The sequence below is a fragment of the Pyrgilauda ruficollis genome, unplaced genomic scaffold (genome assembly GCF_017590135.1).
Source record: "Pyrgilauda ruficollis isolate IOZ18807 unplaced genomic scaffold, ASM1759013v1 scaffold178, whole genome shotgun sequence".
NCBI classification, from domain to species: Eukaryota; Metazoa; Chordata; class Aves; order Passeriformes; family Passeridae; genus Pyrgilauda; species Pyrgilauda ruficollis.
Window position 1 is genome coordinate 128338 of NW_024516764.1, and position 18290 is coordinate 146627.

The following is an 18290-nucleotide window of genomic DNA, read 5'->3' on the forward strand; positions in this document are numbered from 1 at the left end:
TAACGTGGATACACAAACATGACTGCCTACCCAGTGTCCTGGTTTATGGCAAATCTGGGAGGAAACCTCTGAATGGGATCCCTTTAGAAAGCAAATTCAAACAACCCCTCCCCCACCACTGGTTCTAGAAAGATTTCCTTGGAGAAAAATGGAAAAAAATATGTTTATTTAACAAGCAAAGTATTCACAAGCATTAAAAAATGAATAATAATAAACTATAAAACCTCTCCCTGTTCCGAAGAGATGGCAAATTCAGAAAGTCCTTTTGTAGTTCCAGGAGAGTCCTCTGTGGGTATTTCTTGGCTCACTGAGTGTGTCTCAGTCCCTCTGGTGCTGGAAAATGCCACATCCCAGGCCCCAGTGGGCCACAGGCGTGAGGTCCGGGGTTTTTTTTCTGGGTTTTTAGTCCAAAGCATGATTGATCAGTTCCCAGAAAAAGAAAAGCCACAGTCCAGGGAAGTTCTCTGCCTCAGCTAGCTAAAAACTAACTAAAAGCAAAGGAGAGCTCTGTCCTGCTGTCTGTCCATCAGCAGACAACACAGTCCATGAGAAGGAATGAGAGGGAGCAAGTGCAGTTTCTGATAACAAACTGAGCTTCTTCTCCCTCCCTTTGCTCTCAGAACCAGTCTTAAAGGTGCAGAACTTAATATCCAGCATGAACAGAACAGACAGTTGGGGATACAAGCATCATATAGTCACACTAGGACACCCAGTTAAGTTTGTAGACTGACCTCCTTGTCTGTGTCCTCATTTTCTCTCATAGAAGAACTGTAGAATCAACAATTGTTTGGAATATCTAGCTGTGCTGTGTTGTAAACTATGGCTCCCTTCTTATTTGCTTTAAATAAAAATAAAAGTTTAATTTAATGCCACACTGGACCCAGTTAATACTTTGTAGCTTTTGGGAGGAGAGACAGGAGTGAAGACAGTGATGAAGTGTGTACATTTTAAGTTTGCAACTTAAATTCTTAATTATTTTCTATCTATACAATTCAACAAATCCCCTTCTTGAATTCTTTTCCTTGGATAAATCTATTTCAGCTTAATTTTTAGTAGGTACAGCCATGAATAGTAAGTGAGATACAATAATCATGCCTTGGAAATGGGAAATGGAGCTCTTTCACTTAAAGATCAGCTATCCAAATTTGGTTCAGAATGTGTTACTGAAATTACCTGCTACTCACAGAGTTTATAAAAATCACTCAAACCTGGCATTCTTATAATGTGTCATTTGGGTATTCACAGTAACAGCTGTAGCAATAAATGGTATTAACAGGCAGTCTTGAGCTGGCACACCTTAGTCTGAGTGAGTTTGACAGCTAAGCAACAGTCTTCTAGGAGAGGCATGCTCACAAATACCAGTTTTATACTTTTCAGTTAAATATGGTATCTGAAAATAATTGCACAATTCCTGGAATTCTTACTGCTTAAAAGTTTTAATAATTTACTGTAAAATTTAATGAGTGGCAACCATGGTTATGAGTTTTTAGTGACTGTAACATACTTAAAATAAGAAATGTGAGGCAAACTTTTCTTCTCAGTTGTGGGAAAAAGATTTCCAAAGTTTAGGTTTGCTATTAGTAGATGATGAAAAGAACTTTCTTGGAACGTCCTTTTTTCAGCTTTATGTAACACTACTCTATGTTTAAATAATGATTTATAAATAATGCTTTAATTGTGCTTGTGTTAGTAGCAACTCGTTAGAACAGTGATGGAGTCTCAGTAACAAACCAAGCAACTGCTAAACAATTGTTTCAATCTGAAAAAGTATGGTGAGGTTTTTTATTTAATCTATGATAATAGAAACTGCCGGTTAGCTAGGCAGTGGTTCTTGTGTGACATTGATTTTATCCCTTGTTTGTGTTCTGTTTTATTATTACAGTGGACCTACCAGACTATTGTCATCTTAATGTAACACACAAATCTATTATAACCTGATTATATTTCCCCACTGGAAGCATTTTGTGATAGAGGGCATAATCTTTAATGGAATTTGTGTGAAATTAAATTATACAAGCATCAATAAACATAACATAATTCAGAAGGAGTAAATCAGCTTAATTTATTTGTGACTGTAATGGCATCAGTGTTAGCAGAATGCAAATGCAGAGGTTTAAAGCAGTAGCTGAAAAGCAGTGCCAGATGAGCAGAAAGTTAAACCCTTTATTAGACAACACTGTAATTTGATGGGCAGAATGTTCACAGTTCAGCAGATTGCAGTCAGGAGGAAAAAAGCGTGGATTCTGAAAAGGTTTTCTGAGTTACATGGGAGTGAAAAGAAGAGCCCTGTGGTGGTACTGCTGATATATTTAATGTGCTGACTTTTAAACAAAAAAACAAAACCCAACCAACAAAAACCAATAACACCCCCCCCCCCCCCCCCCCCAAAAAAAAAACCCCAAAACTTATTTTAACAAATTATGAACATATAGTATTTTTAGGAATATTTTTATTCCGTATCAGAGGAAGATTAGCTCAGTCATGTGCTCAAGCATTTGTGAAGGATAACTTAAAACAGTGCTAGTTTAATTGTTATGCAACAGTAATATGATCTTCAAGTGTGTGTCAAACTGTTATTTTGCATGATTATTTTATTAGATTATTGCATTCTTGTAAGGACAAAAAACATTTCAGCTGCAGCAAAAGAGTAAAACTGCATTAGTTCACAAATAATACAGAAATTGTGTTAAGTTATAAATAAAATCAGCAATATTTGTATTTTAATTACCCCTAATATTTATGCTTGAAAATGTTCCCTGATCTCCTCTTCTTCTGGTCTCTCCTGATCAAATGTGGTCATCTTTTAAAATACTGAGATTTAGGTGATTTTTTTTTTTAAAGGGGTTCTTTTCAGTTTAATAGCACAGGTGAAGAAGAATAACAAAACAGTAAATTTTGAAATTTTGTCTCAGTGTTTCTGGACTCATCCACTTTTTTAAAAAGGAAAAGAAAAAATAATTCACTGAATGCAATAGACACAAAAGGCCTACTGTGACAGATCATTGAAAAATCTGAAGTGAGGTAGCAGGTTTCTGCAGAATCCGATCAGCCTATTCAGCCTGTTTCCAACATACTTGTTTTCTTTTCACATTTTTCAATTGTCTTCAGGCTCTGTTATTGAAATTTGACTACAAGTGCAAGGTGATGAGCCCATAGTTACATATAATTTCTTAAAAAAAGTAGATGAGGCTTTTTATTTATCACCAGCTGAATGAGTTAACCATAGGTATATAAAAATAAATGGATGCTTACTAGCCTTATCGTTTATCAATCTTTGTAAAGGGAACAGTCAGATATACATAGATAAGTATTCATGTTTTGTTTCCATTTTTGAACTTTGGTTTACTATTCATTGTGTTGGCTCTTAAAGGTGCATTCTCAGAGCAGTGGGAACAGTACAAGCTCAACACCATCCAGAAAGCCTCAATCCTCTGCACCCAAAGTGCGGAAGAGCGTCAGCAGTCGGATACACGAAGCGGTGAAGGCCATTGCACTCTGCCACAATGTCACCCCTGTGTATGAATCCCGGGCTGGTGTGTCTGCAGAGACAGAATATGCAGAAGTGGATCAGGACTTCAGCGATGAAAATCGAACTTACCAGGCTTCCAGCCCTGATGAGGTTGGTAATGCAATGCTGAAAATATTTATAACTCCTAAAGAATGGGGTAAACAAAGCAAAAAAGAGAAATGCTGGGAAAAAAAAATATTTTGAGGTTTCTTTAAAATTAGTAGTAATCTGTTTTTATATTTTCTACAGCTTAGGAAAGATCTGCTGGTTCTGATGCCTTGTATAAAAGTGTTTTCAGTTACTTGACTTAAAGACCTGTGAAGTCAGTGCTTTGCAGTCAATACTGTATTGAGGATTGCTATTAAAGGTTTATGATTTTTTATTATTATTCTCAAAACATTAATCCGTGTGTGAATCATAGTATGCTATTAAAGGGAATATGGAACTGTTCTGAATGATGGACAACCTGTTACATTAGTTAGAGATGCTATCACATACCAGAACGTACAGATTCCTAACAGGAAAAAACAAACAAACTAAGAAAACCCCCAGAAAGAAACAAACAAAAAACCCCATCAAATCTTGAATGCTTCTGTAGAAAAGTTTTTGAGCTTCAAACTCTAGGCAGCTTCATAATCTTTAGGGTTCTTTCAAAATTGCATCAAGTGTAGCGCAAATTTAAAATACCATTTCAATAAAAACATGCCTTTGAGTTTTACTGAAATCCAAATTTTAAACAAATCCCAATGCTTTCACTGGATTTGGTTATTGTTCTGAATAATCCTATTCTAGTCCCTAAATTGATTGCCTAAAATTCAATCTAAAAAGATAGTAGAAGAGAGAAGCAAAGCTCATGTTGCAAGACACTGCAAAGAGTTCACGTTATAATAATGTGTGTAGTTGATATAGTAAAAATGAGAAACAGACTGTTTTGAGGTTGGTTTGCATTTGAAAGTGAGCGGGTTGAGAAGAATCTTAGTTTTCAAGAATTTCTAGCATTTTCTGAAGGTACTGTTTTTGTTGTAACCCCAGTAGCTTAGTCATAAATAAAATAAGGTTTTTGTAAGATGTGAACAAGGAATTATGTACCTGAAAGCCTGTATATTTCTCTAACTGTGCAAGTTGATCTCATACAAGATAATGTTTCTTTCACAAACTTCATCCTACTACATGGTGTATTATTCATGTATACATTTGGTTTTCATGTCTAATATGTCACCATTTGTAATGCTAACAAAACTTAAGCAGTTCACGCTGCAGGTTAGCATTGCTAAAAGTAACAAGTCTGTAACAAGGGTTTTTAGGAATGCAAGAGATAAAATTAAATCTGTCTTCATGTAGTAACAAGCTAGCAGACATTACATACCTTTCAGATGCCATAAACACAGTTCATAGTGTCAAAGGATTGTAGAATACAAAGAAGTGGCAGGTTCTCCGTGACTAAAAAATGGCAGTCAGAACAGTTTTAAAAATAAAATTCTTTGTTTTTAAATAAAGAGGGAGGACTTGAGATGCTGATCTTTGGCTAAAATCAATAATCCATAATACTGTACGTGGTGTTATGTAGTGTGAGCTGATCCACATTATGAATTGAGAATCCTGGAAAGGCATTTGTTTATGCCAGAAGAGCATTTGTTTATGATATATATTTGTATAATGTTTGACTTGTATTATGCACAAGTGAACAAATTTTCATCTGCACATGCATTCATATTTACTTAATGTTTCAGTTTAATGAGCCTGTGAGGTACTACTGAGTGTAATGAATGACTGCATGAGCAAGGATCTGACTATGAAGATATGATGACAACTATAAATTAAGTAAATATTCTGCTTTAACAGCCAAAGGTATTACTAACTCAGGTGAAGAGGTGTGCATTTGAGAGAGACTATGTGAGTTTTTCCTCCTGCTCGCTCCTCTCTCCCTGTGGGCTTTTGTATATTTGATCAGTTGTTTGAAAGCTGAAAATGCTACCAGGAAGAGCAATTCTCCTCCCATATTTACTAAAGAAAGCAGCTGTAAGACTCGAGAATTATTCATGCGGTGCCCTGCAAAGACAGTAGGGAATTTGACCATGGAAAGATGAAAGGAAGGAAAGGAAAGTTGGTAAAGTGCTAATATAATAGATCTGGGACTCAGGGTGGAAAAGGAGGTAGAAGAAGAAATCAACAACAAAGAAACTGTTCATGCTGCAAGGGAGATAATGCACAGATATCGTTTTAATAATGATTTTTATATCATTTCAACTCATACCTCAAAACTATATGGCAGTGAAATGGAAAGTTTCCATTCTAAAACAGGCTTAAATTTCGTTTGTGTTTCTCAAAGATAATGCTTGAAATACTAGTAAAATTATCATATTGAACAAATATGCTTTTATATAATGAGAAATTGATGTTAAATGGCGTCTTATAAAAAGTTGAAGCTACAAAAAGCATGTAAACAGCATAAAAATTGCAGCATGACAGAAAAAAGCCTAAGAGTTGAAAGACTAGCAGGTCTTTATCATAATTTTTTTAAGACTTCTATTGATGCAATGTTTGCAAATCACTGGAGCCTAAGGAAAATAATGTAAATGGTTCATTATTTAGCTTATTGAACTTTCCTGCAGTTAGGTTGACGGATGATGCCAATGTTTCCCAATCACCAAAGTACCATTTTAAAAGCATTTTTTATTGAATAAAGTGCTTTGAATATTGCACCCTGGAGCTTTATTTAGGGAAATGGTTCAATTGATGTTTTCTGTTTAACCTCAGCATTGACCTATCACAACATACTTGGTTAATAAGCAACATTATCATTTAATAGACTTAACTGGTTTTGTGCATTGTACTTTCTCCATATTGCAACTCTGTTCTCTTAGATTTTGTTTATGGATTGGCTTGATTGCGGTCTTTTGAAATGAGATGTTATTTGCATAGTTGTGTGTTGCATTATATAATATTGCATGATCACACCATAGGATGTAAAGAGCAGAGAACAGTATGTAAGTATGAACTATTCTTCCATGTGGGAAACTATTTCTTCCATGCATAAGAAACAGCTCAGCAATATGCTGACTACGCTACACACCTAATTAATTGACTTGAGAAACTTTAAATTCCTCACATCTGTGCATATATGTGTGCATCCATATACAGTTATAATATAACCATAACAAAGTATGCACATTTAGAAGTAGGTACATTCATCATAAAAGATGTATTTATTCATTGTTAGAGTAACCTGAGATAAGTAACTGATTTTGTATTCATAATGCAAACCCTACTTATGCCAGGCTCTTTGTTTCTTATGATAAGTGATCAATATTTCATTTTCTCTGAAAGAGTGGAAAGTTTCATTTGTCTGTCACTTGTCCTCTACAGCTGTAGCATAGCAAACAATAAACATTCACTGAGAACCCCCTGGATGGAAAAAAAAAAAGAAAAAGGAAAAAATGCCACACCAAAACTCAGCTTCGACTTTGTCATCATAGGTGTGGGTTCAGCTCATCTGTAGAAAGCCGGCTACCTTAATGTAATGAACAATCATAAAAGGATATAAGCTAAGTAGGCAAAGCGATAGAGTTCAAAGGTCAGAGACCCAAGCAATTCAGGGCATGCTATGAACAGGAGCCTTTGAAGACCTTTGCTCCCCTTAGTCAAAAAAGGTTGATCAGTCATGATTTTTAATGACTGCTTACTCTCATAAACCAGCCATTTATTGGTTATGCTTTGTCCTGCACTGTTATTGTCTCAAGCATTTCTAATTCCAGGATCTTGAATATTTAAATACTGCCTTAAAGTGTGGTCAGTTGTTTAATTCCAACGTTTCTGTCCAGAGACAACAGCGTTGCTAAAATTAATTACAAGGATACAAAGCAAATCATTTAAAAACAGACAGGGAAATTATATGCCCTTAGTGAAGCAGCTTTTGTGTTTACAAAAGTGAAGCTGTAATGTATGAGACGTGTTGTATTGTTTAATTCATTTTATTGTGTGTGCTTATTGAAGCAAGACTAATTGTGTTGTTTTGTCAATGTATTGTGAAAAGCAAATCACTCAGTAGCATAAAACCATCACTTGCGTGACCTTCGAAACCTACAAAGAATAACTACTCCATAGCTTGTCTTGAATATTGATTGGTAGTTTTTTCACATGATCAAGCTGTATTTTTAAGTTAATAATTTTATTTTAATTATGAAGGGTTTTTTATGAAAAGTGATGGACTGCAAATGTTAGTTATGAAATCATTGTTTAGAAATATAAACAAACCACTGATTGGAAACAGATATGCATTATTGAACACTCCTGATGGAAATGGTTGGAAACATTCAGGCAGTGGGGAAAGGATAACTCACTGCTTCTTTTCTGTTTCCAAAGCAATAGCCTTAACTTAAAAATACCACACTTACAATGTTTGAACACCTTATACAACAGTTTGATTTTGAAAACAGATCCTATTGTCTGAAGTGATGCTCTGAAAGAAATACAGGTGGGTTACATGACAATTCTTCCAAGCAGCAAAACTAGCTTGCAAAATCTCTAGTCCTTCTTTCTTATCCTACATATTGCTCCCTCATATATGCCAAAACCATTGAAGGCTTTATTTATGCAGGTTCTTTTTGGTTAAACTGGTCAGGTTCATAGCAGGGCTCCAGGAAAGATGGGAGTACAACTGTGGTGGAACTCCTGAACTGCCCTGTGAGGTAGAGAACTGCCAACTGCAGCCACGAGGCAGTGGATCTTTTTCTTAAACTAACGTTAGCTCAAAAGAGAATATTGTACATATTGAAAGTGACAATTTTATGTTCATAAACTGTTTTGAGCAACAAATACTGTAAATGTTGAGCAGTTCAATATTTCTGCTAGGGAGCAGAAATGATAGTCTAGGCCATAAGGGAAGGAAAGCAGGAGCAGGGCATGATAGCCAGGCTGCTAGAGGCTGTGGCCTTAGCAATGAGGTGTACAGCCCCACAGGATCCAAGTATGGTGAAGGGAGCATGTCCTGTGATGGAAACCTGCAGTCAAGAGTATTATTGTACAGGTGAACCCTAACCCTGTGCATAAGCTGTTTGGTTTGATTTGGTTCCATAAATGATCATTTCTAAACAAATGGGATGATAATGTCCCCAAAACATGGACATGAATGGTGCTTTTGAAGTGTCACCTCTTCATGGCCCTCTGGAAATATACTCGTTCCTCAGGCGACTGAGTTAGAAACACACTCCTACTTAGAGAAGCTGCTTCTACCTCCTGAGCTGCTGCTGCTCTAGGTGGTGTTGTGGGTTGCACAGTTAGTGATAGATTTGGGAGACTTTCCTTATGAAATCACTGAATTTGAGTGGAAATCTCTGAATTTGACTTTGAGTGGTAATTGCAGAGTTTGGTATTTGGATCTGCAAACTATAGAAGCTGAGTGTTGGGTGGCCTTTAGTGGGGAGACTGCTGACAGAAGCAACCAGAGTTCAAGAGTGGGCATGTGGTAAATGGAAGCATCTAAAAGATTTAGGGTAAGAGCACTAAATGAGGTGTTTCTCACTAGTTCACATCAGATGTGTTGCATTTCTGTTTCACAATGCAATTATTTGCTCCTTTCTTTCCTAATTTGGAAGCTGCTTCTTTGACATTATCCTGTGAGATGTGAATAGTCATCTTTACCCTTTGGGTTGTTACTGAGGAGGAAGAAAATTAGCAAGTTAGCAACCACAAATCTCTCTTTGCCTCCATGTGCATTACCTGCCCTAGGAACACTACACAGTCAGTGGGTTCACTGCATACCTGTGCCTCAGACCATTTACCCACCAACATGCTTATGTCTCCCAGGCAGCTGGTTTCCCTAGAAGGGAAGCTTTGTGATAAGCCAGAGAAGATCCATAAAATATTCAAATAAGTCCCTAATCTGGATTCAGGAAACTTGACACATTTCATCTGTGTTTGTATGTCAAGCAAATTAATGGTTATCTGCAAATAAATATTATCATTGCAATGGATTCTTTTAAAACAAAATGGTAGCATCACTGTCAAGCCTTTTGTGTTGTCCAACCTTTAATTGCTTTATCTGACTTCATCCATTATGTCAAGCTCTGTAGAAGCCACAGCTGCTGCATTTTCCTGGTGTACTAGGAGTTCTTGATTTAGGTACAGCAGGTTGCATGACCAGTTTAATGTAAAGGTTCTGAAATGTATTGAAGAGAAAAGAATATATTTGTAGAGGGGAAACCTCAAGAAGGGAGACTAACCTAAGAATCCTTTTTCTGAACTCTGTATAGCCAGCCTTTCAGTATATGTGTATTTATTAAGATTTGTAATGTAGATGTTCATGCCTTTTGTGAAATACTTGTTTAGAAAAAAAATCTACGTTCTAAAAGCTTCAGGTATTTAATGGTAAGATCTTGCTGTGTTGTTTTGGGTGCTGCTCTGATTCATTCTGAGTGATGGGAGTCAAACTTGTCTTTCTCTCAAGTTTTTTTCAGTGTCCTTGTAGGCATCTGTTTGACTCTTGAGCCTTATTGACTGTTTCTTGTATAGTATTTGCCCTGATCAATTTAAAAGAAATAATAAATATGCAGTTGAGTATTGGCCAGGTATAAGAATACAAAATGACTGTGCTACAAAATGCGAATTCAAGTGGTATGTGAAGCCAAGCATAAGTATAATAAACAGATTTGACTCACTAAATATAGAACACTTTAGTCCTAGCTGCAAAGGGACACAAGATGATAGGGTTTTAGTAGAAAGATGCAATTTACAGGTCAGAATGTAGTAGTAACCCTTCACTGTGAAAATTGAAAATTAACCCTGGAAGTACTGGATCGTTTACAGCTTATATGCTACTTCTGGTAAAGAAGAAAAGTTTGTAAAAAGGATTCCTGCAGTTTCCAATAATTTAAAATGGTGCTTTTCAAAGTGTGCTCTGTTCTCTTCCATTACTGCATCTCACTGTATTTTCATCTGGTGATGCCTTACAGAGATGGCATTACAAGGGTTTTTACAGGTTCACAGAGGATTTTATTCCAATTTTAAATTTTCTTAGAAGCTGAGGTGTTTTATTTGCTTTGTGTGAAATTCTTAGTGACCATTATGTCCGTTGAACTTACCTAGGGAATTTTCTACTTTGCGTGTTTTTTATCAGAGTGCTTGATTTTTATTTTTTTCATCTTGCCTGAGATTAATAGCAGAGCCTATTAATCCATAAAAATCCAGGATCCATAAAATCATGTGAACTTCATTATAGTTATCTTTCCAGTGATTTAAAAATCTGGTTTCCAGTAAAGATTAGCATTTGGAAAGCTAAAAGCAGATTAAGGAGAAGTTATTTTTTTCATCAGAAAAAAAAAATAGATATGGAATGTGTCTTGTATATAAAACAGTAAAATCAGTAAAGCAGTTTTCCTAAAATATTAATTTTTTGAAGGAATAAATCACATGGTGATGGTGGGGAATACTCATTTAAAGTATAATATAGAAAAATGTTAAGCTAGATGTCATTCACTTCAAATCAGCAAAATTTTGGTAAAGGGACTTTCCCATGTGAGTTTGTAGGATGCAGTATTGTAAGTCTGGTTTCCATCTTATTTGATGTCAGAAGTCATATTACTGTTAAAACAAAGTATTGAAATTATGCAAGTGAGCAAAGTAAACTAAAAATAAGGTCCTTTGCATACCTATTTATTATCTATTGCATTGTTTCAACTTGCATGTAACTGTAGATGTAATAAAATATTTTATATTGAAATACTCCCAAGGAGTTTTACTTACATAATGGTATTGTTGATATAGAAATCGTCTTCTCATTTTGCAAAATTTCTGCTCGATGTCCTTGATTTATTGTTGAATGTATGTGGTCTTAATTAGAATAGTTACTTCTGAACAATATATTCAGAATACCTCATTTTCAGCAATAAGTTCAAAAAAGTTTTTATATTCTTCATAAGAAATTTTGTAAGCTCTTCAAGGGAAACATGTAATTTGATGTGTTAATATTTTATACTCAGTCTGCTGCTGTTCACTTGGTTTTTTCCCTAGATTCTTGGAAGAGTTTATACTTTCACCCTAGCAATAGTTGTTTGGTTTTAACCTAATTAATATAACAGTGTCACAGACCTCTCACATTTAAATATGTCTCTTTTTTCCTTTTTTTTTTTTTTCCCTTCGTTCTTTAGGTAGCTCTGGTGCAGTGGACAGAGAGTGTGGGTCTCACTCTGGTTAACAGGGACCTGACCTCAATGCAGCTGAAGACCCCTGGTGGACACATCCTGACATACTACATCCTGCAGATCTTCCCATTCACTTCTGAGAGCAAGCGCATGGGCATCATAGTTAGGGTAATCTGGGACACTTTCTGGCTGTTTGGTTTGATTTTTTTAAAAATGCTGGCAGATCAGACTAATTCACTCCTGCAACAGACAGTACCACAGAAATTCATTGATTACATTTGCTTGTGTGTGGATTCACTGAATATGCAGTGAATGTTGAATTGTTCAAATGTGTAACAAGCATATATATCAAGTTATTTGTAAATTTTTAATTACCAGGTATTTCAAAGATACAGAGCTTTCTGGTTTGGGTAGGTATTTGCCACCCAAGAAACAAAATACAAGTTAGAGGGGACATAACAGTGATATTTTACAATTCAGTTTAGGGATGCTGAGAATCTCTTATGCTTGTTGACTTTAGTTAGAACTGGTCCTCTTACATGGAAATAGCAGACGTATCTCAGTGGAATCAGAGATAACACTGGAAATAGTAACATCAAGTAATAAAACCTGCCCACTTCTTGGCAAGGTACTTCATCTTTTATAAATGGGAACCTATTGAGTGCTTCAGAAGGCAATTAAGTTATTGGTAGGTCATTGTTTTGACTTTATAAACAGATATTCCTCTCCCCTCTCCCCACCCCTTCCCACTTATTTTGTAAAATTTTAGGATGAATCTTCAGGAGAAATTACATTTTACATGAAGGGTGCAGATGTTGCCATGTCTACTATTGTACAGTACAATGATTGGTTAGAAGAAGAGGTAAGAAAGAAAATCAGTGTTTACAAAAATTAAAATTTTATAAAAATTTAAAATCCCAAATATACCAGATGTTATTGGGATATGTTTAAAGAACAATCTGAGGCAATGCGGTAATAGATTTTGAACTTCAGTTATGCGTATCCTGAATGGATTTTAAGGCATTAAAACTATTTCCAATTCCTGAGTAGCATACAAGAAAAGCAAAGCTGGTAGTAGTAGCAGGACACGTTCCTACTTAAAACAAGGAAAGTTGTTTTTCATTGACTGACCTTTCACATAAAACCTAATTGCTTCTGAGAAGTATTCTGCTATAAATCTTTTTATCCCTTGTTTGATCAAAATCTGCAGTAAGGTATGATTATGAATTACAGACTTTGACAAGCATTGGGTCCAAACTACTTTTTTTTTACCACATTTATTACATTTCAAATAAAATAATCAGTGACTGAATTTCAAACCTAATTAATATTTTTCACTATGTGTTCTAGGAGGTACCAGCAATCATCTTATTTTTGACCCTACATACAGCCAATATGTTAATACAATGATTACACCATGTATGTTCATAATGGTATTGGCAATATGAATCAATATCTGCTGCAGGGCAGTTTGATTTATTCAGGGACATGAATAAATTAAACTCCCTCAAGACCTAGCAAAATGTCATAAAAATTACTTTTGGCGATAATGATGCACAATTAATTGTAAAATACTTGTTTAATTTATTTAGCTTTATGAGGTCAAATCAATAAGTGTTTGCACTGGAGAGCCTTGTTTTTCATTAAGACATGCTATTCCATGGCTATTTTTAATGTGTAGATGCTTTTCTGATAAGGGATAGGTTCGGTGAAAAAAGAAATGTAACTCTGTTATGTACCTCAAAAGTAGTTTTGATTTATTTTAAAGCTTCAACCTAAAAGAAATTTTCTTTAAGCTAGGAGAGGAGATCTAATTGACTTACTGATAACAAACCACTTCATTTGGGAGACCTGAAGTATAATTGCTTTTCAACCTGTTTGGGGCTTCTCCAGAGTATTTTAAGAGTCTAAAGAAACATCAAAGCTACAGATACACCATGTTAGCATAAAGTATAAAGCATAAACACAAGATTAAATATTTGCATAACTGTTCTGTGCTTTGGTTCATTTAGTGCGGTAATATGGCACGAGAAGGACTGCGCACACTGGTTGTTGCCAAAAAATCACTTACTGAAGAACAGTATCAAGATTTTGAGGTATGAAAGGACAGAGTGATCTTGCCCTTTATCATGTGTAATTACTTCAAGGAGAACATCCCTCTATTTTATTTTCTAAGTTTGAAAAAAAAGATTATTCATATTTAAAAAATAGATAATTGAGGTATTGTCCACAATCTCTTAAAGTCTTTGTCACTTATTAATGATGGTTCTACAGTCATATGTAGGATCCTGTTTGCTTTATTATTGGATTGGACAGTTTTTTCCCAGAAGCTAATGTAATGTTATTTTTGTAGCTTCAGCATGACCTAAAAAAAATCTACTTGTTCTCCAAGATAAGGCCTTTCCTCCTTAGAAGCTGTGATGCCTAATTCTTAATAGATCTACAGGAGGCATTCTCTTTAGGTGCATTGTCAGAAGAGCCCTGTATAACATTGGGTGTAAAGTAAAATGGCTCCTTTAGTCTTGTTCCTCATTAAAGATATATAAAGACAAACATTTAGCCTAATGGATCCATGCTGTCACTGAGTGGTAGACTGAATGTATACTTTATGAGTCGTAGCAAACTCTAAGTGGTTTTGTGTTTGTGCAAACAGAGTCGCTATAACCAAGCAAAGTTAAGCATACATGACAGAAACCTGAAGGTTGCTGCTGTTGTAGAGAGTTTGGAGCGAGAAATGGAATTACTGTGTCTCACTGGAGTAGAAGATCAGCTGCAAGCAGATGTTAGACCAACTCTAGAGATGCTAAGGAATGCTGGAATAAAGGTACTTAACACATATTGCTGACATAACAGCTTATCATTTATTAACTTTTTTAATCAAGACATAACATCTATTTGTCTGTACTTTGGTTCTTTCAAAGTAAGAAATGTGTCAAATCCCAAGCCCATTCTGGGCATGAACTAGCAGAAACAAACAAGACACTGTGTGCAAAGTTCCCTTGCCAACAACAGATTTCATCAATCCCAAACTTACTTCTTTAGGAAAACTACCAATGGATAGATGTGTGTGGCTCAGTCATTTATCCCCTGTCTGTCTACAGTAAACTGTCCTTGCTGACACTAAATGAGTTTGACCCAGGATTTGTGTGACACCAATGTTTTTAGGTTTGGCGCTTGTAAGAAGTTTCAGCAAAGACCAAAATGTGAATTATTTGAACTAGAATTCAGAACTGCCCTTGGAGTTTGTTCAGTTCATGTTAAAGGGATGGCATGAAAAGCCATGCAGAAGAGTTGGTTTGCTGGACACCTATCAATTGCACATATACAAGTAATGCATTTATTTGAGGGAGGGTTTCAAGTAAATATATGAACAATATCTGAGGGGAGGGGGCAAGATTATACACATTTTTCTTTAAGCAGTGTCAAGCTCTACTCCAAATAGTTGTTATGACTTTGCATTGGTTAAACTAAGTCAGACACAGTGGGATATTTTGCATATGCTGCTTGTGCTGGACTTCAGCCCCTCCATTATCTGCTGGAAGGGCAGCTCAGGAGGGCAAAGCAAAGCAGGAGAATTCTGGAATGAGATGACAATAATTTCCTTACACTGGTGATTGAGTCATCTTACTAACTAGCCATCGTACTAACAAACCTTCTTGGTGTTAAGGGCTGAGAGAGCTGTCACACATTGGGAATATAACAACTTTATCCCTTAATCTCTACTGCCTTCTCAGTTCTGCATGGTCAGTGGGCAGGATCTCTTTGGAGTGTTGGGACTGTAGCTCATGCTCCAAGATTTTCTGTCTCATGGTTTGGCTGCTGCTTCCCGAGATTATCACCAGAGTCACAGACTATTGTGTTGCATCATTTTGCTGACAAATGTCATCTGTATCCTCACTTTTCTGATCAAGGTAGTATCAGGGCCATAGGGAAAGGATTTTGTGCTCCCCCAGAGCTTTACTTTGTCTTCATACACATTGTGAGAATGGAAGGGGAATGGAGCTGCAAAAAGTAAAGACAGTTCTTTTCTGTTTTGCATACTATTGCAATAAAAAAAAAATGTTAGTTAATTTTACTTTAAAATGCACAAGTCAGTATATTTTCTTGGATAACCTAATCCAAAAAGTTGCCAGAGAAAAGTTGGAGAGAGATGTCATTTAGATTTGGAGAACAGACGTGCTAATGTCCGAAGAAGTAAACTCTTACATTCTTTTGCAGATATGGATGTTAACAGGAGATAAACTGGAGACAGCAACTTGCATTGCAAAAAGTTCTCACTTAGTGTCTAGAAATCAAGATATTCATATTTTCAGACCTGTAAGTATAGTTCTAACTTTTTTTGTTGGTTCATCAAAGGATGGCTAATAGCAGTGTTGCTGTATTCAATTAGTAGTTGGCTGGCTGTTGAAAGTTGTTGGGTTATTGTACTGAGTGTCATTGTAATGATCAAGAGAGTAGTACTTAGGTTGTTATTCAAGGCAGTAAAATCACAAAGCATTTAAGGGTGTTGTTTTCTAGAGTTGTTGCTGTGGTGTAGAAATGTTTGTAGCCATGTGTGGGTGACCCAGGTTCAACACACATTTTACACCCTTCATAAGAGACATAGCAAGATACCTCTAAACAGTGATGGACAGGTCTGTGTGAGGTGAGGTGCTGAGCCACTAAGAAACTGTCCATATATTTAGGCTGTCTGAATGTCATTCTTGCTTGTTTTAGCATTTTCATTGATAGAACTCTTTAGACTCAAGCAGAATTAATCCTGAATGAAACTGTGAACATCCCCTATGTAAACAGAGATCAAATTGGTATGAGAATTTTTTTTCATGTCATTATATATATGTGCATTTTACCAACATAAATAATTGTTAGAAAAGTAAACTGAATCTTCTTCTATACATTTTATATGTGTACTATTCACTTGACTGAAGCCAAACAGAAATAGATTTTCCAGACATTGATTGATGCTGTGTGATCAGACATAATGCATCTGTTTGTTCTAAATGAACCACTTGCACCTACAGAAATAATTATATGAATATAATTTACATGTAAATGTATTTTCTTCTGAAGCATCAGAATGGCAAATTAGACCCTGCAGACTACTATTTGCAATTAAATTATTAATGCTTCTGATAAAACTTCAGATCAATTTTTGTTGACCTTTCCACATTGTAACACCACAAATTAAGTCTTCCTGAACAAAATGTATTTAGTTGAGTCAGATTTTTATTTTCATTACCTTGACTGGTAATAAGAGATCAGCATAAAACTGTGTTAACTTAGAATATGCAGTTTTAAATTAGTTAGAAAACACATTTATACAAAATTACTTCTGTGGCTATACTTGCTGCAAAGAAATAATTACTGAATTAATGTAAGAAAATATCAAGCACTATAACACTTCTACTGTAGTTATAAATTAGAAAGATAAAACCTTTTGCTACTCTCTTTCCAAAAAGCTGTGTTTTGTTTTTTACAAAATTGTTTATTCTTAGAAGTCTCAGTTTCTATATGTAATTCTGGAGGTATTTACAAATTTAAAAAAAAAAAAAAAAAAAGCATTCTGTTAGGTTGAAATGTAGAACAGAGAGGAAACACAGAGGAAAATCACTGCTCATCAGTGTGCATAAGTGCTGACATCTCTTCATCTCTGCAATGTACTAGGCCAACAGTCTGGTGTACCTAACAGCTGTCAGACAAGGAGATTTCTCTTTTCATGCTTAATTGTGGAAAAGAAGGAAAAAAATTCTGCACTGGGGCATGTGTTTTAGTTTTTCTTTGTGCAGGGGCTTTTTAATGTAACTCAAATTTTATGGGTAGTAGAGCCCATCTGGAGAGAGAAAAGTTCTTTGAACTGCATCAGGTTGGGTAGTAATGGGTCAAGGACAAAACTTCACATTCAATGTAATTAAGACAGAGACAAAATTAAAAGTGTAATCAGAGCTTATGTTTTATTCTGTGCTTGGAACTTTGTCTAGCATGATAGCTCTAAAATACATTAATATTTATTGGGGGAAAAAAAAGAAAAGGAAAACCAAATTAAAAGAAAACTAATTTTGAAAAACCAAAAAAACACAAAACAAACAAACAAAAAAAAAACACACCACCACACCCAAACCTGCCAGTCCCCTCAAAATCTGGTTATAATTTCAATTTTTCATATTCTGTTTATAGTTCAAAACCTTCTAAAATGCATTTAGTAACATTTGACTGTTTTTTTGCATTTCACAGCTGGGCTTTTCTGAAACAATTATGTAAATTTAAAAAATCTATGATGTAATTCTTTCATATTATGCCACTTGATCTTGTCTTCAGAGTTAAGCAAGATCCAAACAGATTAGTACTAATGAGCATCCCTTTCTGTCCCTTTGAAATCTGTGTCTGGTTACTGAAACTGAAGGAACAATTAATAGGAACACTTTATGTTATTCTAAGAGCATATTTTGCTGGTTAATAAACAAAACAATTGAGGTTTGCTTGGGAAATTTTTCTGTTTTTCTCTCGACCTGCCAGGATGAAAAGACTCAGGCCACCTCAAAATTCAGATATTTTAATGTCATTAATTCAGTACTATTTTAGCCCTTGCGAACTTTGGTGAGGAACCACTTAAGCCAACGACATAGATTTTACTTGTTTGAGGATTA

At 35.4% G+C, this 18290-nt stretch overlaps 1 protein-coding gene across 2 annotated transcripts in view; it reads left to right on the forward strand.

Moving 5' to 3' along the window:
• Positions 1-18290, forward strand: part of ATP9B (ATPase phospholipid transporting 9B (putative)) — a 153692-nt gene that overhangs the window by 125772 nt on the left and 9630 nt on the right. For both annotated transcript variants that reach the window (XM_041464291.1, XM_041464292.1), the window contains exons 15-20: positions 3371-3619; positions 11653-11814; positions 12416-12508; positions 13659-13742; positions 14300-14470; positions 15865-15963. In XM_041464291.1, coding sequence (XP_041320225.1) covers positions 3371-3619; positions 11653-11814; positions 12416-12508; positions 13659-13742; positions 14300-14470; positions 15865-15963 — 858 coding nt within the window. The remainder of the gene's footprint in view (positions 1-3370; positions 3620-11652; positions 11815-12415; positions 12509-13658; positions 13743-14299; positions 14471-15864; positions 15964-18290) is intronic.